The sequence below is a fragment of the Panicum hallii genome, chromosome 9 (genome assembly GCF_002211085.1).
Source record: "Panicum hallii strain FIL2 chromosome 9, PHallii_v3.1, whole genome shotgun sequence".
Classification (NCBI taxonomy): Eukaryota; Viridiplantae; Streptophyta; class Magnoliopsida; order Poales; family Poaceae; genus Panicum; species Panicum hallii.
The window spans coordinates 8,380,150-8,400,940 of NC_038050.1; the positions used below are offsets into that span (position 1 = coordinate 8,380,150).

General features: G+C 47.5%; 2 protein-coding genes, 1 long non-coding RNA gene and 3 other non-coding genes across 7 annotated transcripts; 4 read left to right on the forward strand and 2 right to left on the reverse strand.

Annotated features, from left to right (window-relative positions):
- The first annotated feature begins 3,172 nt into the window (after positions 1-3,172).
- Positions 3,173-9,407, forward strand: LOC112873836. The gene is made up of 3 exons (XR_003224832.1): positions 3,173-4,377; positions 7,001-7,899; positions 8,234-9,407. It is a non-coding gene; the product is annotated as an uncharacterized LOC112873836 (long non-coding RNA).
- LOC112878389 lies at positions 4,685-4,780 on the forward strand. The gene has a single exon (XR_003225718.1). It is a non-coding gene; the product is annotated as a small nucleolar RNA snoR126 (small nucleolar RNA).
- LOC112878388 lies at positions 5,091-5,182 on the forward strand. Its single transcript, XR_003225717.1, has one exon. It is a non-coding gene; the product is annotated as a small nucleolar RNA snoR126 (small nucleolar RNA).
- On the forward strand, positions 5,256-5,349 carry LOC112878390. Its single transcript, XR_003225719.1, has one exon. It is a non-coding gene; the product is annotated as a small nucleolar RNA snoR126 (small nucleolar RNA).
- On the reverse strand, positions 6,497-9,137 carry LOC112873834 (growth-regulating factor 9-like). The gene is made up of 4 exons (XM_025936916.1): positions 8,865-9,137; positions 8,191-8,376; positions 7,568-7,886; positions 6,497-7,280 (listed from the first exon to the last, which is right to left on the reverse strand). Exons 1-4 carry the CDS (start codon positions 9,091-9,093, stop codon positions 6,746-6,748), a joined length of 1,269 nt encoding a protein of 422 aa, XP_025792701.1. The 5' UTR covers positions 9,094-9,137; the 3' UTR covers positions 6,497-6,745.
- Positions 9,408-13,095: 3,688 nt separating the features above from the next.
- Positions 13,096-19,612, reverse strand: LOC112873835 (DUF21 domain-containing protein At2g14520). Of its 2 annotated transcripts, XR_003224831.1 has the most exons (12): positions 19,199-19,612; positions 18,357-18,433; positions 18,178-18,261; positions 17,980-18,093; positions 17,802-17,888; positions 16,206-16,345; positions 16,012-16,099; positions 15,329-15,402; positions 14,631-14,764; positions 14,277-14,524; positions 13,623-13,954; positions 13,096-13,532 (listed from the first exon to the last, which is right to left on the reverse strand). XR_003224831.1 is itself a non-coding variant. In XM_025936917.1 (11 exons), the coding sequence occupies exons 1-11, from the start codon at positions 19,374-19,376 to the stop codon at positions 13,913-13,915; spliced, it is 1,266 nt and encodes a 421-aa protein (XP_025792702.1). In that variant the 5' UTR covers positions 19,377-19,612; the 3' UTR covers positions 13,552-13,912. The 2 variants fall into 2 exon arrangements, 1 of the variants encoding a protein (XP_025792702.1); XM_025936917.1 differs by lacking the exon at positions 13,096-13,532 and having other exon boundaries at positions 13,552-13,954.
- Between the last annotated feature and the right edge of the window lie 1,179 nt (positions 19,613-20,791).

A 20,791-nucleotide genomic window follows, 5' to 3' on the forward strand; every position in this document is an offset into this window, starting at 1 on the left:
TTAGCTTTCAAAAATACTTTTGGAGTTGTATGCATCAACAACAATTAGTTATCATTTATCAAACAGGACGGTTAGGAGCATCCAAGAGAAATTTCAAACCAGGTTGCCAATGAATTGAGATCTTAAAAGCGATGCTAATAACAGAAAGCCATGGAAGTTAATTAGTGTGAATTATTCCGGATAGTATCATTTGAACATGAGAAAGCATCCTTTCAACTTTCAAGAACAGAATTTTCTGGATTCCTACCAAATCCAGATGGACTTGAACATTTACCTTACCCTATCACCAATGCCCAATATGACAGTATAATAAACTGTTAGCTGGTTCCTGCGCTCTATGGGCTTTCTTGTTTTTACAAATACACAGATTTACTTTTGTTCTTAATTTTTCTTTTCTCAAGGTGAACCCTCTGCAAGTTCTGTAAACTTTTCATGCCCTTCCCAAATATAGCAAATCCAAATAGAGATGTTGATACAAGTGTGTTGGAAAAGGGTAAGAGCCTCCAAAAAATCAGAATTAGGACATGGCAATGTTGAAATGCACTATGTGTTAGGGAATTTTGTTTGAAGAAACATTATGCATTATGTATTATGATGATCTCTTGTCAAGGAGCAAAAATATGCAGATTGCAAATATAGCACACACACCTTTCTGAGGAACTGCTTCTATTGAGATTTACCTCCCTGCAGGCTTTATTTTCTTGTGTTTTGCCAGATTACTTGGTCCTCCTTGTGCCCCTTCCATGACAAATGAGGCCAACTTAATTTGACAAATTGATTTATGCAATGTCAAAGAACTAGTCTAGCGAAACATCACCTTTTGCAGATATAATTGTGAAGCGTGAAGTGGGAAAAATACGAAGCACGAGAACTTGTGCTCACAACATATAAACCACCGAATGAAAGGTTGAGGTGTTGGAACAATTCAGTGCAGAGACGGGATTTTCAGGTCTACAATGTTGATGTGTCTAGGCACACATAATTCTGCTACTTAAACTGGCATGCCCAATTTTATCCAAAAAAAAAAAAAACTGGCATGCCCAACAAACTCACTGTCAACCCAATCAACAATCTGACAGCAGTGAAATCGTCACTTTTTGCTCGGAACTACTAACAGATTGCAGCCACAACTAGTGACAGTGAGACCTGCTACTACAAATCCGGTACAGAAATTAACAGTGCGAAGCTTGGAAATTAACAGGGCGAAACTTGTGCGGGTAAAGAAAAGAAACTGGGAGCAGAGCGATTAAACTGGGAGTGGATAGCGGCCAGGATCTCGCGCCCCCGTTGTTGGACCGCTGCTCCGGCTGAGGCGCCGAGAAGACCGCTCCAGCCACCAGAGCCGCGACCGCTGCGGCCACCCCCGCCACGGATGTCGCCGCGTACGCCCGCGCGCTTCTTCTCCCGCCATCATTTTTTTTTTTGCCCACCGTCTTCCCCTTCCCCGTGACACGAAGCAGCTAGCTGCAGAAGCAAGCGGCGAACGAGTAAGAACACGGCGATTCGCATTCACCTTCCGAACTCGAACAAGATGCACGCAGTCGTGTTCCGCACCTTGACGTCCTGGTGGGTCCTGGCCTTGGGAGAGGCTGGCAGGCTCATCGCGCCGCCGGCTTCACCTGCCTGCGCCGCCGCCATGGCCGCGTCTGCTCTCTGCACGAGTAGCTTTTGAGCTCGGCGTGGCTAACAGAGCGCCCCGATCCGCGGCCCGGCTGGCACGCTTTGCGGGAACGCGCAGCACAGATCTTTAGGATCTCTTCTCTTTGGGGGCGTTTCAGTATCTATTCCTGTATTTCGTCAGTTCGGCACGTTTGACTCGCAGCTTGTCCCAGCGGCAAAATTCTTCTCGTGAGAGTAAAATGGCTAGTTTAGCTGAAAGTGTCAGTGTTCGGCTACCATGATCGCAAGAACAGGTTACCTATTTTCTGAGAAAGGTTCGCTCGAAGATTAGCAAGAAGCGAAATTTAGGTCGCACATTGCCTGGAAATAGTGTCAAACAAACTAATCTCACTCGAAGATAGCTAACCTGGCAAACAGAATTCAAAACCTTTCATGAGCCATCGCGCACGTTCCCTGCTCCTTGGAGAAAATCTCCAGGCTGGAATTCTGCTTACTCTGCTCGTGAGAGTGACTCATCAGGCCTCAGCTGACGAAGTTAATGTGGACTTTTTTTTTCAGTCCGGTTACCACAAGTGCACATTCAAATACGGTTTGCCCACGTAAGTTTGCGTTGTCATCGTTGCAAGGATGATGTGTTCCTAACATGAGGATTATGGTTTGCCAAATGGTCACTTTCAAGACATTGTTGCGCACGTGCACATCAATGTTTTCTGGGCCAATTTTAAAGTCGTGGGTTTTGTAGCGGTAAGCGTCACAAAACGTTGGAGTTGGAGATCATTTCATCATTTGCCACCTGTTACCCTAGATGTTCGCTCCATCATTTATTTTGATTGGAAATGGCGGCAGTTTGCCCATGTAAATTTTCGTTGACACCGCCACACGGATGACGTGTTCCTAGCATGAGGAGAACAGCATGGCATGCAGCTGGCCGTCTTTTGGTCCAGGTCACTCTCAGGGTATTGATCGACACGTGCGCTTCAATACTTTTTGAACAAATTTTAGAAGCCGTGAGTTTTGTGGCAGTAGCGTCATAAAACTTTGGAGAAACAGTGGGGTGCCGCATTGCATTGTCCGCACAAGTAGGACCTTGTTCGGCTACTCGTGTGATCAGATACTAAGACACTGTAGTCTCTCGTTCGTTCGTTAAATATTTCGTATTTGTTCGTCGGACGCTTGTTTATGGTATGGGCCTCGCATGTGATCTGCTGCTAAGCGGGCTGGTGGGGTCTTCTTGGGCTGAACTGAAATGACCGGATGAACGGCCGAGGCCTTGTCGGTCCGGTTAAAGCCCACACAGTGCATCAGAAACAATCTGTTGATGCCGGGAGGTGTCATGACGTCACGACGGGTTCCCATTCCTCTCGCGCTGCCAGGTGGACGGCTATATAACACGGCCAGGCAGGTGGCAGGTCCCATCCGACGCCCCCGCCCAGATCCGCGTGCGATCTCTGTTGCCTCCTCGAATCGGCTCCAAATCGGCAGATCCCCATGCCGCCGCCGGGCTCTCTCGATCCCTTCTGCCCAGTTCCGATCCTGAAATGTACGACCTGCAATTTTATCTGTCCCCTTTCTCGTTTTGTTTCGCCCCAAGTTTTCTTCCGTTTTCTCGATCGCTCCGCCCCCTTTTCTTATTTTTTGGCTGATGATTTTGTTGAAGGGGAGTTCGGTCACATCCACGAGCCGTGGCTTCCAGATTCGACGGCCGCGGCTCACGTGCCCCGACGCTCCCAGATCGATCCGATCCGAGGTTTACATAGCCTGCGCCCGGTGATGAGGTGGGCTCGTGGGGTTATACGCGCCTCGCACATGCGTTTTTGTTTTCGCTTTTCCTGGCGTGTTTCTTCATCAGATTCTGTGAATGTTCTAGGCACTTGTGGCTTCGCCAGGTGCATCGTTGTTCTCGGATCTTTGCATCAAGCACCGTGCTTGAGATCGTTGTGCCGTTTCTCGTCACACTGTCTCGTGCGGCTATGGGATTGAATTGCTCGAGATTCGTAGGGTATAGGGGCACTGAACTGATCTGGGAAGTTGGTAGTCTTTTTCTAATGTGGATGTGGATGATCTGAGTTGGTGGCCAGTTCTCTCCTGGAGAGGGCAATATGATATTTTGCCAGCTGCACGTGCTTTCGATTGTCTATGGAGTTTATTCAGTTTATAGTAATCTTCGGTTTTTAAAGGCTCTGCTTTTCTGGTGTTTGGCAATCTGGACGTGTTTTTTTTTGCAGCGTCTGTTTCTTTGGTAGTTTCGTGATCATGGCAGAGATGCAGACACATGGGCTGATCCTGATCCGAGCATCCAGCTGCCCGATAAGTTCCACACAATCTGAAGCTTGTCGCTGCCCGAGAGCACGTCAGATCCTGAAACATGCCAATTGCTTGAATTTATCCTGTCCATGGCATATTTGATGCCTCGTCGATGTACACCTGCGGAGGCTAATTCATACCAGGGAGCTAATTGGGTACGCAAAATCTTCCAGAATAAAGAGATTTACCAAAAATTTGCCACATTTGACTCGCAGGAACCGCATTTGGGCCGCATGTGTTAACGGCCCAAAGTTCCAATTCAGAAAGCCCAGAAAATGAGAACACTGTTAGGTTAAGTTTCAGAAGCTTCTGGATGGCACCCGGGGTCCCGTGGCCGTTGCAAAACACAAACCCTAGATCCCCAAATCTCTCGCATAAATCCACCATGAACAGACGCATATAGGCGGCTGAATCTCTCCTAACGCCCTCCACCTTGCTGGGAGTTTGAGCTCGGTTCGTCATCTCTACAGATTACTGGGAGTTTGAGCTCAGTTCGTCGTGTAATCGATCGTGTTCTCATTTCTTTCACTCCGGTTGCTTCGCTTATATATTTGCGTCGCCGATTTATTCATGGGAGCTCGGTCGTTTCCGCGAGCCATGGCGTTTTTCGTCCAATTGCTCCCAGATTAATTTGGGGCACTAATAGCCGCAGCCCGACCAAACCATGGGCTTCTGGTTACGCACCCTCGAACGTGCATTTTTTATTTTTCCCCTCAATGCTATTGGGATTTGGTGGTGAGCGTCTGCGGTTGCTGCTGCGTGGCTGTGACGACAAAAGGATATTTTGTTGATTCTGATTCTTAATGCCATTTAAGGACCAAATCGTGATGACCTTATTTGTGCGTGTCTGAGCCGATGCAGTGCAGCATTCATTTTTTTCCAAGTTGTTTCTGTTGATTTTTTTTATCGCTTATATCTTTATTCCAGGTGAAAGTGCTGATTACTGGCAGAGGCGGTTTAGTGTCTGATTTTGTGTTCTCCAAGCTTCTTGCGCTCTACTGAGGATTTCGTATTTTTCATTCGAGTTTGATTACTGGATGGGTGATTCAGGATGCAGATAGCCTTGTATTTCTAACTGACAGGCTAAAAATGGCAAGGAGACAGATGTCCGGTTCTATTTGTGTGTCAGCTTGGATTTCTTGGTGGGTCTTTGGTTGTTCTCGCCCTGGCTGGGATGACAAAAACATACGTTTCTCGATCCTGATACTTGATTTGTTCAAAACCAAACTTTGATGACCTTTGTGCGTGTCTGAGCCAGTGCAAATGCATGCTTTCCTTATTCACGGTTCCTAAATTATGTATGTTTTCCTCATGTATCCGTATTGTTTGCGTGGCTGTGATGGCAAGAACATACATTTCTCGATGCTGAGACTTGATTTGTTCAAGGACCAAAATTTTGATGAGATCTATGCGTGTCTGAGCCGGTGCATCTATCTGTGTGAAAAGTATGATCCTTATTTGTTGTCCATGGTGTATTTGAGTTTTCTTCCACTCCGAATTCATATTCAGTTATGTTTTTCTGGTTCACTTATGGTGGCAATTCGTCTATCAAGTGATGCTAGTAGCTGCTTGTTTCGTGTCTTTTGGGTAGTTTTCAAACAGGAGTAGAGGCTGCTGTGGTCCACTTCATCGCACTGTTCTGGATGAAGATATCAGTATGGCTCTATCACATACCTCGGTTATAGAAAACCCAGGTCTCTTCGTAGCATCAAACCATTGAGACATGACAAAACTTTTAGGGAGAATAACTGTTGAAAAGAAATTATCTTTACAACCGTGCAGGTTTTCTAAAAGTTCTCAAATACATCTGATGATAACTATGTGACTGCAATAGATACTTATGACTTATCATAGGGTTTCCTACCACCGGTACCCTATAGCTAACCACCTTAGTGCCTGTAAGTACCATATAGTTTCTCTTCACTTGTTTAATCTACGTATAAGAAACTGTGCAAAAGTTCAATAATTCCTTGGAAATCATCATATTAGAGCTATTTCTTTGGAAAATCCATTATGCCAAAATGAATCTTTGAAGCTTCTGAATCGGAGTAGATTGTTCTGATCCACTTCGTCAGTCTTGTATTATGTCATGTCATGGTGATAAATTCTATCGTCGCTGTTCTGAATTATCAGATTAGTATGAGCAAAGTAGGTCATGGAAAGCAAAATCTTTCTAGCATTGAATTGTCATGCATGAATATATATGTTGGGAGTTTGGGACTATCTGTCGTAAAAAACTTGTTTAGAACCCTGCAAGATTGGTCTTGGAATATGTGATCTAAAATTTGTCAAATACCTTGTCAAGTTATTACAAAATGACTAGGTGACTGCGGTTGATTGTTTGTGACTTCCTACCACTGGTACTCTGTTATTACTGACCATTCTAATCCTATGGTGCTCTTGAGAAGGTCAAATGACCTTATATGTAACTTCATCATTTTAATGTATAGTTTATTAGTTTACGAGAAAAATTTGCAAAAATTCAGTAGTCCTTCTGAACTTTTCAAATTAGACCTGTTTGTTCAAGTTTTGTCAAAATGAATATCTGAAGTTTCCTCTGTAAGTCAAACCATTAAGCAGCTAACTAAGCAAGATATAATCTGTCACAAAACTAGTTTAAGATACAGCCAGATTCAGAAGCATGGATAATTCAACTAGCTGAATACTACAAAAACCAAAGTAAAAAGGTAGCGAGCATGCATGGGACAAACATCCAGATCATCTCAACCTTCGCTTCTGAGCCTTTCTTCACTTTCATGGTGAGATATCTATGTTAAGCTCTTCATAGATTGAGGAATCATGGTGAGTGGTCAAGATTTAATTACCAACCATATGAACTTGACTCACACTTTTTGTTTGAGTCGTCACTGTTCTTGGAGTTTGTTAAGATCTCGCCCAGAGGTCCACCTTGAGGCATCTCCCAAGAACTTGAGATGCAATCAGCCTGCACTTGTGTCATGTTAGATGTAAGGCAGGTTGTCCGTGGACCTTGTGCCAAGTGGTAGAAAGTTGATGAAACTAGCATGGAATCAGAATATTTGTTTTTCTCAGAATCCGTGTTCTCATTCTTTGCCAGGCTGAAGTTTTGAAGAACTGACTGGAGGGATTCAGCACCATGCAGCTGTGTGGAGGAAATGCTCTTGTGGCTCTGCTGGTTTCTGCTTTCCCAGGCTTTCAATATTGTGTCTGAGGAGATTGACTGACTATCCACTGCAGGGCTGTACTTTTCTGGTTTATTATGCTGCTTCAGTTGAGAGAGCAGGGACAAGGTGGGTTGTCGATTTGTAGAATTCCCCAGGCTTTCAATATTGTTGTCTTCTGTTGGTTGGTTTGCTTTCTCTTTGCTCAACATTGTCCTGCAATAAGGTTCAAATGGAAATTATTATGATTGCCAAGTGCCAACTAAAACAAAATAGTCGTAAAGTTATAGCATTGTGTTTCAGAATATGACATTGTTGACACTTTTTATTCATTTTAGCTACTTTTGCTAAACCAGTCACTGGCGTTCTCTCTTGTGAAAATGATTCTGAAATCTTAAAAGTTTTATTAATACGATGCACAAGTAATAAATAGGATTTCATTATTCAGATTGTGATGCTAAAGTAGTTCTGCTTTGTACAAGGAGATGAGTGAGGACATTTACCTGTTTAAACTATCTGTCCAATAGCTGACTGTGCCTGGCTTCGAGTCGTTAACTTTTGCCTTCTTCAAGCTACCCTGTGACACAGCACATGGCAACGAGCCAGCAGCAGCAGGTGCCTCCTTGGCGGTCTTTTTAGGTTGGTTTTCCACAGGCTTTCTTGAACGATGACGGTTTCTGTTGATGTGCCGCTCACAGTACTTGTGATCAGCCATTGCCTCCTTGGAGCATCGCCATTTCTTTCCATCTGTTCGACGGCATCTTCCAGGTTCTGGATCAGAGTCGGCATTGGTGTACCCTTGATAAAGAGGTCTCCAGCTCACTGCATTAGAGAAGTATGTCAAGCTCTGATTCCATCATGACCTGTCTGTGTACAGATTAATGACAGTATTCTGGTGTGGCAACAGTTGAAATTAATATCTTTGTAGTTCATCACATGCATACAATGAACTAGATGGTTGATAGTTTCAGATATTATCACAGTTACCAATATTTTATTCAACATGTAACACTGCAAAGGCACCAATTTGTGCAAAGTACGCTTTCTCTTCTGTCGTGGTTCATTGAAAGTGCTATATAGTTTTTAAGTACTCTGGATGTAGTTTTCTGTTTCAGAATACGCATACCTCTATTGGATGACCTGAAGCTTTTGCTGATTGAAATGAGCAGGCTGGATGGTATTGGGGCCTTTGCATGAAGATACTTGTATATGAGAGCCTGGTGCTCCAGCTCCATCCACTGCGAGGGAGTAAAGGGCCTCTTGGTCCTGGATAGCAGGAAATCCTGCTCATTTGGCCTTCCAAGATCCAAGCCTAGATGACGATGAAACAAGGAGAATATTTAGTCTGACGAAACCTGAAATGCTGAAGCGAGCAGCAACCTTATCTTCAGAGACGTGCATGGCGAAGGGAGCGCCAAGACAAAAGCGTAAAGGCGAAAAAGCAGATGAAATGTTACAGGCAGCCTTGGCCGGGGAGGAGGAGGGGCCCAGTGAGCGGTGTAGTGCTGTGCAAATCCCTATGGCCGCTAGGCTAGGCCCCTCCACAGCATTCATCAGAGCTCATCAAGTTCCATGAATGCTGCACCTCTGTTCTCCTTTTGACTTTTGCTTTTCTTTTGAACATTGCCAGGGGGGGGGGGAGGGCGAAAATGGCAATACTGAACATTGCATCATGATTTGCAGAGAACATATCCATCCAAGAACATGCAGCCTAACATCTTTGTTCTACGCAGCTTAACATGAAACTGAGGAGGAATGAACAAGAGGGAAGGCTCTTGGTTGCTGAAGAGGCGTACACACCTGAGGGCAATGCCTGAGCAGCCTTGGAGAACCTGAGCATCTTCTGCTCGTCAAGGAAGGGGGAGGGGTGGAAAGCCGCTGCGGCTGCTGCCTCGCCTCCTCGCTTGAGGAGACCCAGGTCGCCCTCCCCGGGCGACGGCACGGTGCCGCCGATGCCTTGCTGCAGCCCCATCAGTTCCCCGAGCTCCATGGCCGCAGCTCCAGCAGCACGGAACTCGGTGGCACTCATTTGGGCGAGGAGAGGAGGCTCAGGCTGATGAGAGAGAGTGGAACGAGGGTGGAAGTGGTGCGCATCGTTGGGGACAGACAGCCTGGTTGATTTTTGAGGATGGTGGAGGGCGAGAGAGAGAGAGAGAGAGAGCAGAGAAGGTGGGTGTGCTTTTCTGGTGGGAGGCACAGGCCAGGCAGGGTATGTGTGGTGGCTCTTTGGGGGGACTAGGGGATGGCCCTTAAATAGCACCGGTCCTTTCATCCATTCTTTTGGCCTTCATTCAGACAGGTTTTTTGAGATTTTTTTTGAAAAGCAGAGATTTCTTTTCGAGAGTTTTTTTTTTGAGGCCAATGCCAGCACACATGTTTCTTTCCTAGGGTTTTTTATGACCGCCGGCGAGTACCACGGCCGGTGTGGCAGTGAGTTGTTAAAGCAGGATCTCTCAATCTCCATCCAAGGGTGGTACGGGTACCATGATCAAATCCAACCGGATGGACGGCCCTGCCTTTTGAAATGGTTTGGGCTTTCTCGCGCGGCCATTGGTGCTGTGTGGTACTCGCTTCATCGACCTTGAGGAAAAAGGTTTGTGATGAAGAGGAGTACTAACCACATCACTGTTGCGAGGTAATGACGCGGATTGATTGGAGTAACTACATGTGGGTAGTAAGGGCGCGCGGCGAGGCCGGGCCGGTCAGTAACTGCGAGCAGGGGAGTAATTTCTGTGAGCTCGTACCGGTACTTCTCCTTGAGTAAATGGCCGGGCTTGGTCCCTGTGACGGGCGCAGGGCGCGCTTGAGGGGGAGATGTGACGCTCACACGCCGTAAACTGGGGCATTGACTCTGATCTCTGGAGAGGGTGAGAGGATGGAGCTCGAGCGGCTGCTTGAGGTGGCAAAAAAACGTTTTTTTGTATATTTTTTTAAAAAAACATACATGCAAGGCTTTCTTGGGTACTTCAAAGGCGTGTGCAAGATGTGCCTGCAGGTGCACGAGTATGGTGTGCATGTCTGGTGATAGTGCGCGTCGTTACCCTTGTGTAACCGTAAATGCAGACGTATTAAAGAAGCGAGTAGTGTTTGTGGTACTGAGCAGTACTAACATGGAGCCTTAAACCCGTCTGGAGAAGGCTAACTTGACCTTTTAAGATGTTGGTGAGGATAGGATGATAGGAGATCTTATCCGCTGGGCACGGTCTCCAGGTACCCCTACTACCATACCACCGTTTGCGCAAAAGGCAACTCCATGAATCGAAGCGAGGACTGGAGGCGTAATCGCTACAGCAACAGCAGGAGCAGTGCTAGCTTAGCTGTGGGTGCGTTGCCTGGTGGGCTAGGGCGGTCGCGATCACGCATCCTACTCCAGAGATACGCTACAGCCCGGCGCTGTGCGCGAACAATGGCGATGGGTCCGGCCGGGCCGGCGGGGGCAAAGTACGGCCGCCGCTTTGGCAGCGCACAGGGGGCGCAGGGCCATGCCATGGCATCCATCCGCTGCCGCTGCCGGGCGGTCACGAGGTAGAGGTGACGCTTTTCAAAGCCCCCCCGGCTTCATTCATTGCCCGCCGCGCGGCGCGGCCAGTTTCGCGTCCGTGCTGCCGCTGCCGCGACCGGGAACGAACCCCGCGCGCGGGCGGGCGAAATGGTTTGGGGCGGCAGCACGCGGGTGGCAGGGGCTATTTACTCCAGGGAGGCGCTCGGGTTCGTGAGCCGCGGGGCGGGGGCGGAGGCGGAGGCGGAGCGGATGGTTGGACCAGTGATGCTCCTCCTCTTGGAAGCTGGAGCACCCATTTTGCCGTGGCAGTTTGTTGCTTCGCGCGGGAGCCCAGGTCCGGGCGGCGGCGTACGTCGTGCCTGCTGGCCGCTGCCGCGCTCTGGCGAGCAGCCAAGCATCATGTGAGTTGCCAAGGGGGGCTTCGGTCGGCCGCGGTCCCCGTGGCGCGCGCCGGCCTCGTTTCGCTACGGCGGTCACGTCCCAAGGAGCACGTACCCGCGAAAGGGGCGCGCGTCGCTTTCGGCGCCATTTTTACGAACGAACGGCGTAGTTCAGCGGTAGAAGAAAACAGTGATGCAGCTGGCGTCGACGCTGCGACTGTGAGGGGGCGCACAGCACAGTAGTGGCTGCCACGCGCTCGGGCGGCATTTAGGGAGCGCCGATGCCACGTACGCGGGACCTAGCTGGCCCGACCTGACCAAGCTGGCTGTTATGCTACGACGTGTCATCTCTCACCCGGTCAGTGACTCTAGTATCTGCGTGTGGGGGCGCAGCAGGACAGGCAGGGGAGATTTGACGCAACCTCTGCACGGCGCGCTTGGATACGCCCCTGCCTTTTCAATTCGCGCCCTAGGATGGTACCTGCTAGTACGTACACGCGTACCTAGCTGCCTACGTACGTACGTGCCGACGGCAATGCAATTGCAATGCATGCACCCACGACGCACGAGCCATCAATGCGCTTTGATCGCTCATGTGCCGGCAGCAGCCAGCTCGTGGGCGGGCAGGCGGTACGGCGGCCGCGTCGATACGGAACTGTATCGGCACCCCGGCCCGGCGTCAGCGCCGACCGATCTCGGCACTTTGGCAGCAGGACCGCGCTCGCGTTGCGAGCTCCCGCCCGCCACCCGACCAGGCACTTGGCTTGGGTGCTCGTACGTACTTGCATGGGTTTTCAATCGATCGAGTACTTGCTTCTCGTCGGACAGCTAGCTAGCTAGCCTAGCGCGCCACCGTCCGAGTTCCGATTTGAACGACAGGTTTTGACGCCCGGCCGGCCTGGTGGTGACCTTTCACTTTGGAGATACCCCTTCAGTGCTGCAAATTCAATGTTGAATGTTCCGCGCGCGTCAACGGGCAAAGCAAGCTGGAGCGGAGGCATCAACAGCAGACGTTGGTGCCAGTTCCGGTGCTGCCTAGCTTGCGTTCCGTTGGTGCCGTTGCCAAGGATGCTCAAGGTCACCTGTGCTGCTGTCCTTCATGTGGCCTTCTCGTTCTGGTTTGCCGCCGTTGTACGTGGCCGGTGAGAAAGCACGCCGCGCGTCCGTAGGTGGCGTAGACCATCAGGTACTAGGTAGGTAGCAGCCAGCAGCCTAGCTAGTACATGCCGGCCGCCTACGTGCCGTACGTCTGCTACTTATACGACGGTGACGACGACGGAGTGGCAAACACGCGTGCGCCTAGCGTCGGAGGCCCATGTCCATGTGCGCGCACGGCGCGCCGGCACCTGCCGCGCGCCCTCACACGGCACACGACACGGAGCGCGCGTGCGCCCGGCCGGGGAGCAAGGCGCGCGCCCTCGGGCCCTCGGCAGAACGGGAAAAGGCCACAAGGCAAGGCGCTAATATCCCGTGAGGTAAAGAAACCGAAATCTCTGTAATTCTTTTCGCGAGGGGGGAAGAAGCAAAAATGCCTTTTCTGGAGCATGGAAAACCGGGCCAGATCACGGCTGAATGTTGCTTGGCCTTTCAGTTAAGTCGCCCAACAGATGGAGGTTCATTTTCCTGGTTACGTCGTCGTTTCGAAAAAGGAAGACGACTATTACTCGGGCGCCTGTAACTGTGTGTACGCTGTGTGTTTGGACTGGAGGAGATTTGAATCTGACGACTGAGGAGTGGGCCACGCGTTGTTCAAGATCGCTCGTACAGTCGTGCTCGGTACCAGCAGTCCTAGCTTCAGCAGCAAGCAGTACGACACTGTTCAGGACGCCAATGCAGCAAAATGAGGGATGCAGCTGCAGGTGGTGAGAGGCACGGAGATCATCACGACCAAACAATGTGAATGTGCGGCACGGTGCGCACCAAGATCGACCGTGTCGGGGACGGATAGCTGTAAGCTGTTAAAAGCGCGCTACGTGAAAAAGTGAGGCTAATGGTTGCTGTGCCATAGACTCACCTAGCTAGCCAATCAGATCGGGGATATTTGGATGCAAGAATTAATTTTTAATTTTTAATCCGGATCGTATTGGATGTTTGGTTAAAATTCGATGTGACGAGATGTGGAGCAGACCCTCCTGCTGCCGGTGCCAAGGATGCAAACACAACTGCACTGATATAGTGGCATCTCCCGTGGATGAGACCATTCGTTTCGCCGCCGTTCAAGCTCAGCTGTGTGTCACCACTGAGAAAGCACACAGGACGCGGCGCAATTGCACCGTCCGTACCCACCAAGTGCCAGAAGAACTAGGAGACCAAGGTATTTGGCCCACGCGCACGCGCCGTACCGGGCTGGCGGATCGCACGAGCCAGACCGCGTGCCCCCAGCGAGTTTCTGCCACGGGAGATCCAGTATTCCAGTCCAGCGGCGATCCCTGGCTCCCCCGCTCGCACGCTGTGTTCACAGGCGAGTGCTCAAGCGTAGGCTACAGCGGGGCAAGGAGCGGCGTACCGTCGCTGCTCCTTTCCGTTGACTGTACCTGCCTACGTGCTTCAAAAGGTTGAGATCTGTACAAAACCTGGCGGAAGCTCCTGCAGATGTGAGCCATCGGAAATAAACTTTAAAAAATCTTATTAGGGATTCTGAAACGAACGGATCCGTCAAACGCCTCCGTTTCTTACCCCACCAAGGATCCTCGGCACAGTTTTCGGTCCATTTCTTACCAGGGATGTCGGCGGTACAGGGTCCGGACCAGGGCGATGCTGCGGTTCTGAGACCAACGCACTCCAAACTCCAAACCGAACGCTTACCAATATCCTAGACAGCCACCTGGCACTACAATGAACGGCTAGTATCCCTCGATGTATCTACCTATCAACAAACAGTACAGATATTACGTATGCCGCACTTTTCTAACAGCTGCTTCTCTGGTCCAGTAGGGAGATACAAACAGCGGGCGGTAAAGCCAGTGTCATTGCTCCTCATGTACGTCTGTCTCGTCGTATATCTCCTCCTGCATCACATGGAAATAAAAAAAAGGATAAGAATAATGGGTTTATAACAATAGCATTGCTCAACTGTTAGGGGCACAAGGTGGGAGCATTCTTTTAGGACTAGGTACAGCCAAGGACATGTATGGATCTGTTTTTTAGTATCCCTGAACTTTACTATAGTCCACCCAGTGGAATGTAGGGCATTGAAGTTCAGAATGTCTTTGAAATCATCGTCAAAACTTTGTCGCACAGTCATGATAAATATCTATGCCAGAGATTATAGATGATAAAACAGTTTACTCAACAGTCTGAATAAAAATTAAGCCATTGGCGACCACTGACCTGCAGAAGCTCCTCAATGACATCCTCCATGGTTATGATACCAACAGCCTCTTCATCTTCACTCAATGTGGGCAGGGGCTCTTCGTGTATCTGCAGGACATCTGATTGATCTTTGGACCATTTTTTAGGCCTGCTTCCTCTATTCGATACGTTCTGAGTGTTAGGGTAGCTCTTCCATCTTCGCAGTGGTGGCGGGAGGTTCTTCACGACCTTTTCGTTGTTCTTTTCATCAATAGCAATGGTCACATCTTTGTTTTGCATCCGACAGGAAAAAAATGAGAAAGTAAGACATACTGAGAATGAGAAGATAATGCACACCAGATGCTGAGGAGTAAGAACAGCATTGGAGCTCACCAAAAGTTCCTCCATCATTGGCAGGTTGTTCAGCTGATTCATTGGGAATGTTTTTCCTTATGACCACTGCCATGTGGCTGTGGCCTTTCTGGAACTCATTTAGGATGTCATAGAGGGGCATATCTTCAAAAACACTGACATTCAACAAGACACAAATGTGTTAGTTGAATATATAAAAGGTCTTGCTATCCTAATATGTTCCAAAATATGACGACAGGAGCAAAAGGCCTCCAACTTCAGAATTTCTCAAGAAATAAACTATTCACATTCCTATATTCAAAATTAAACTTAAGCCCTTAATATATAGGCTGTATAGCCACCACCTGTAGAATAACCCACTTACAAGCCACTTTATAATCAGCTACTTGTAAGGCACTTATATCATAACCAACTTATACATGTCAGAGATGTGTAGGTCTTTCAATATTACGTCTGTAGATGACGACAATAACAAAAAACCAAACTAGCTGTAACTGTAGTACATACCATGCTAATTAAATTAGGACCCATACTATAGTGAAGTCCAACACTAGAAGAAACAGGTTTGCTCGTGGAGCATCATGGGTAGCGTTATATTTCTTTCTTTGTATGTTCCAGTAATACGAATGTAAAAGGAAATAGTGTTATAGTAAGTTACAGAAATCACCAACAAGCATTGCGTAGATATATATTCGAAAAAAAGAGATTTTATAAATTACCGAGGAATTTTGCGGATAGTTACACTTTTTATAGGAACCTCGTGATCAGCGTTAACTGATAATAAGTTCTTCACCTGAAAATTTATAGTATTTTCAGAAAAATACAGTACAATTATATTCTCAAGGATTAACAAAAATATGATTTGAAGATACTCTAAATAACAAAACACCAACAGTAACATATATGTTGAAACACACATTCTTTTAAATTGTATTGGTTGATTATACAAGAGAAACTACAGCAAATTATGCATTTGTTGTAAGTGCCACACATGCCAGTACTGATTGTGTTGCTTGGTGTCATATCAATTAACATATCTACATGTTTCAAACTTTTCCAAATCAGAGTGAAGCCATGCCAAAAATATTAAGTCTCTGCAATATAGCTGCGTGAATTGAAGGTAAATTCAAAGTATTTATTTTGTAGAAAACTACAAATGAAGCTACGTTTATGTAAGGAAACATGCACGATTCATAATTCCCTCATTCCACAGGCCGCAATCCTTGTTGGATACAAATATGAACAATTCATTCCAAACCAACTCTGGATACTTCAATAATTTGGTTCTCAACCTACTTGACTCCAGGATTGAAATGACACACTGTCATGTAGAATGTATGCTACCCAAATATCATTATTCAATAAGAGAGAGGGATTGTATTTTGACAGAAAATAATATTACCAATATCAATCCAATAATATTTGTCTTCTTTTCATAATAAACTGGTACTCTGCTATGCCCTTTCTCGAGGACCTCTTGCAACAGTTCTCTGTGTGAAAGACAATATGAGCAATAGGAAAGCCCGAAAAAGTTTCTGTAAAAACAGTAACACAATGTAACTAAAACCATGTATAAAACTAGATATAACATAGTACCTGTCAAGCTTTGCATTTATATCAATTGCAAAGGTTTGACATAATGGTGTCATAGCATCTTTAGCCTTCTTTTCTGTGAGTTCAAGAGCTCCAGCAATTATGGTAGTTTCATCATGGGTTAACTCTCCACCTTTACCAGCCTGTTTGAATTACCAAATGATACAGTTAAGAGACAACTAGCACAACTAAATGACCAGAGACATCCAATCTAAAATATACTATGATAGTGCATACACATGTAATAAATCCCTAGGCTGGCCTGTCTTTGGCATCCCATTGAATCAATTAATGATACAGATATGAGATACCATCAGCTGGTCACTAACCAGTTGACCAGCTGCATTCGAGCAAAATCTATCCTAGTCCTAACAAGCAAAACAATATACTGCTAGTATAAGTTGTTTGTAGCATATACATCCTAGCCATATCTAGGTGGATACTTCAAGTAGGCTCGACTTTCTGAGTTTCTGTCTTCCATTGAATACACATCTACACGAATATTTCATCCACTGGCAGAAGAACTTCTACAGACTTATTGCCTAGGATATATGGCTTCAAGAGCATAAATAAATTTATCAATTAATAGATCTATGCAAATAGAGGTTACTTAAATAGCGCATTGTCATCTTACATCTACAATCTTCAGATTCTAGCAGAGTCTGTTCATTAAGAGCCTCTGCTTCTTTCCAGCACACTCTAGACTCAGAATCTAGCAGAGTCTATTAAAAGCCTCTGCTTCTATCCAGCACACTTTAGGCGTCAATCCTTACACATATCCCGATTCGTAAGATAAAAGTGAATACAAAGGATATCCTAAGTTAAAATACTGTTTTGTACAGTAGTGACCGCATTTGTACAGTAGTTTTGTATTTTTAGAGTAGAAGTTAAAACACTTCAAATCAATAACCATGTCTAAACTATGAATCAGCAGTTAATCTCCCTTGAGAAAGATGCAACAGCTATCTCTTGTTGATCATCAAATTGCACTGGGATTTAGCCAAAGGATGGAAAATATACAGCAGGTCTAGTGTCCAGATAAGCAAAACCGACACCCCAAACAACTAGCCTGTTTCACTAATTCCTTGCATAAAAAAACGATTGCTAAACCTTGAGGAATGAAAATAGCAAGATAAGCCTATGATATGCTGTAAAACCTATCACACCCAGTTCACTGTGATGCAAACTGGAATAATCACAACTAGTCACAGACATACTGTGATCTTCTTCATGTTCTACCACAGTTTAGACATACGCTGAATATCAGCTATGTGCAAGACTTGATGGGTCACATAATAGAGTTACATCATTCTCTACCTTCACACAATGAGACGCTTCACTAAAGCATCAAAATTTAATTAAGATTATGTACAAACTTCTCCCAGACTGGCTTCTTATTGTGATATACTAAGTGGACACGGTGGTCTGTGGATGCCCATGTGCTTGTTTCCTAGTGGGTACATAAGAAATGATGCCTCAAAAGTTACATATGATAAACACATAAATATCCTATCAGAAGTCCAGGACCAGTGCTGCATTACAGGATGGGAACATTTACATCATGAACTTGCTATTTGGAATATGAAATAGTCAGCATACCTCATTTCCGTGCAGAGTGACAAGTGTTTTTAGCTCTGCTCTACGGAAGAGAGCTGTTTGACCATGACCCAGCACACAGTCTAGTAGCTACAACAGGAAGGACAAAATTTGAGCCCATATATGTTGGACAATTTGTTAAGTAATGATAACATGATCAATTTGGCAGTATATTTATTACCTTGCTTATAGGATAGGCAACAGGAAAGCAGATCCAAACAAGCACACGGACTAATGGAGCAACTGAAGCACCAATAGCCAGCCCATAACGTGAGCAGATGGACTGTGGTAAGATCTGCTCATACCAAAATATTAGCATACGACAACAAATTTGAGACTTGAAAGCTGAGCATCAGTAAGCGAATTTTGGATGATTCACCTCACCAAACAGTAGAATCAGTGTCACTGAGATCAAAATCGCACCCCAAGCAGTCACCAGGCTATCAAGGAATATGGGCAAAGCCTACATATACAGACAGAACCATTTCATCACAAGTAATTTATGGGAATGTCTTAAACTCAAACCATCTGGGAGTTACTGAAAGTGAAGAGCGGAACCTCCATGGCTGCAGCATTGCAGATCAGAAGAGTGCATAGCAGAAGGTGCTGATTCTTCACAACAGGCAAAATCTTAGCTGCAATGAAGGGGGGAAATATGTGCGTCAGTAGCATTGGAAAAGGCATTCAACGAGATAATGTGGAGTAGATGTTTAGGCTGTCACATAGAAAATCTAACAGTTCTGCACCTAGTTCTGTGCAAACTGTATCCTAGGGCTCATTTCCAACTATTTCAATGCAGTGAAATCCCACAAAAAAATCAACAAAACCTAACCTACGACCACATCTTTTCGCTATGTAATAAAACCCCATAATCTCGCATATCTTCACCAACAAATATGATAAGCCTCAGTTAACTAGAAAGCGACAAGAACACGATCTGTTTGTTATTTTGAAACAAACTTTGTCTTCTATAGATTTGTCTGTTTAGACTTTAGAGACACTAAAGGCGAGCCAGTGCAGCATTTCATATTGTCTATAGAAAATGACAAGGGCCAGATGACTAGGAGGAATTGGTCAAAACTGAAAAACCAAAGGGAAACGGCTCATCAGCTCAAATGTCCAATAGTCTGATGAATTCGTATTTTCGCCATCCACTGGTTCCTCAACGCCACACGCACATTCTATTAGTCATGGATTTAATAACTCAAATCGACCGAACCGACACCCGGATACTGTTCGACGAAATGCCAGGGCAGCGAGGGTAACGGTGCGGCAGCGAAAACACGAGCAACCACGCATCTGAATCAGGCGCCGCGCCTGCCCGCGTCCCACCTACGCGCTAGCGAACGGACCCGCGCGGGTGCGGCGGAGGCCGGCGCGCGCGGGAAGGCGGTAGGTACCTGCGTGCTTGCGGTCCTGGTCGGTGCCGGACTTGGCGAGGACCTCGAGGTCGACGAGGCTGAGGGACATGAGGCCGAGGGTGAGGCCCGACATGAGGCCCGCGAAGAGCACGAGCACGACGATGATGACGATGTGCTCGAAGAAGGGCGCCGAGCAGCAGTGGTACTCCACCGCCATCCACCGCCTCCCCCCTTCCGCCGCGCGATCCCCGCTCCTCTCTTCTCTCCGCCCGCTTCGACGGCGAGGGTCACCACCACCACCAGAAGCTTCTCGCGCCCCCTCCTCGCGCGAGCTCGCCCCACCACCTCGAGCGATTCCGGAGTTCCCTTCTTAATTTTAGGGGCGCGGGCGTGGGTGTCAGCTGCGCAGTGAGGTGGTGCCGTGGTGGGGCTGGGGAGGGAGGCGTGGCCGCGGAGGCCACGCGACACCGCCGGGGCGCCGACGTGTGGGCCACGCGCGCGCCCGCCTCTGGCCCGCCGCGATCGTGTTTTCGTGGTCCTGGTTCGCGGCCGTGCATGCCTGTCTCGCTGTAGCTGGGCCCGACGCCATGGGTCCAGTCCACAGTAGGAGGGGCGCTGAGGTTAATTTAGTAATAAGTAGCCGTCGTCACGCGGGGTTCCAGGAGAAATTGCTGGAGGACACCTGCCGACCTGCGCCGGCGCTTCCATGGGCCCGGTCTACGGACAGGTGGTGGCCACCGGCGGCGAGCTGCTCCTTCAAAATCAAGAAGCGTCGGCATACTGGGATTTTTGAAGTCGATAAACTCCGCTGCAGAAAGGCCGGAGCGCGTCCGGGACAAACAAACATCTCTGTGGTCTGTACACGGCGCGGCTCCGTCGCCTGCATGCGGGGCGCGTGTGCACGGGGCGGGGCGCCTATGGAGTACGGAGCACGCCGCCGTTGAGAACTCTGAACTCGCGATCCCCTCTCCGCTGGATGATCCTCCGTGGGGTCAGGCTTTTATCTCTTTGTTTTTGTTTCCACGCGAACCAGCACGTCAGGCATGATCCTCGTAAACAATTCACCCGTGCGGCTAATGAAAGTGTGATCATGAACTCACGTCGTAACGTAAGCGAGGTTTAGCGTAACAGCGCATCGCACATGACTTTGTTTTTCTGGTTTACTCATGGAGCTTTATTTTTTTTGAAATGTACTCGTGGAGCTTTTTGAATGCACGTAAAATAAAAGTTTCAGCAACACATAGAAGCGTTCCATTTTCAAAGAAGATAGAAAAGAAATCCGTCGCCATCCGCCGTATTTTTTTGTGTATAAATAATCGTCTTCGCACCGACATGTTGCCTTTGCGCAAGGAATCAAACACCTAGCAAGTAGCTAGGGAAAGGTGCGTCCGTGTGTGCGATCTGAATTCCGAACGGAAAAGGCGGGCGGCGACAAGAGGTTTCAGCTTTCGGTTTCGATGGCCCATGCATATGAAAAGAGAACGAGGAAGGTGCGAGCTTGTAAGCTGCGAGGACGTTGATCGGTGCGTGCCAACCTTTCCACAACCATCTAGCTGAAGAGATTTCGAGAAGATGGTGATGCGGACTTCTGCAAAAAGGGCGGTAGTTACGGGTCGCGAAACGATCGCGATT

Bases quoted from the DNA above. Each gene is read 5' to 3' on its own strand.
- LOC112873834 (XM_025936916.1), bottom strand. From the start codon at position 9,093: ATGAGTGCCACCGAGTTCCGTGCTGCTGGAGCTGCGGCCATGGAGCTC. The intron at 8,377-8,864 runs GTGTGTACGCCT...ATCGTCATCTAG, and splicing joins TGCTCAGGCATTGCCCTCAG to GCTTGGATCTTGGAAGGCCA. The intron at 7,887-8,190 runs GTATGCGTATTC...TCTCTAATGCAG, and splicing joins CTTCAGGTCATCCAATAGAG to TGAGCTGGAGACCTCTTTAT.
- LOC112873835 (XM_025936917.1), bottom strand. From the start codon at position 19,376: ATGGCGGTGGAGTACCACTGCTGCTCGGCGCCCTTCTTCGAGCACATC. The intron at 17,889-17,979 runs GTAATAAATATA...TTCCTGTTGTAG, and splicing joins TTGCCTATCCTATAAGCAAG to CTACTAGACTGTGTGCTGGG. The intron at 16,346-17,801 runs GTATGCTGACTA...TAATTCAAACAG, and splicing joins TCACTCTGCACGGAAATGAG to GCTGGTAAAGGTGGAGAGTT.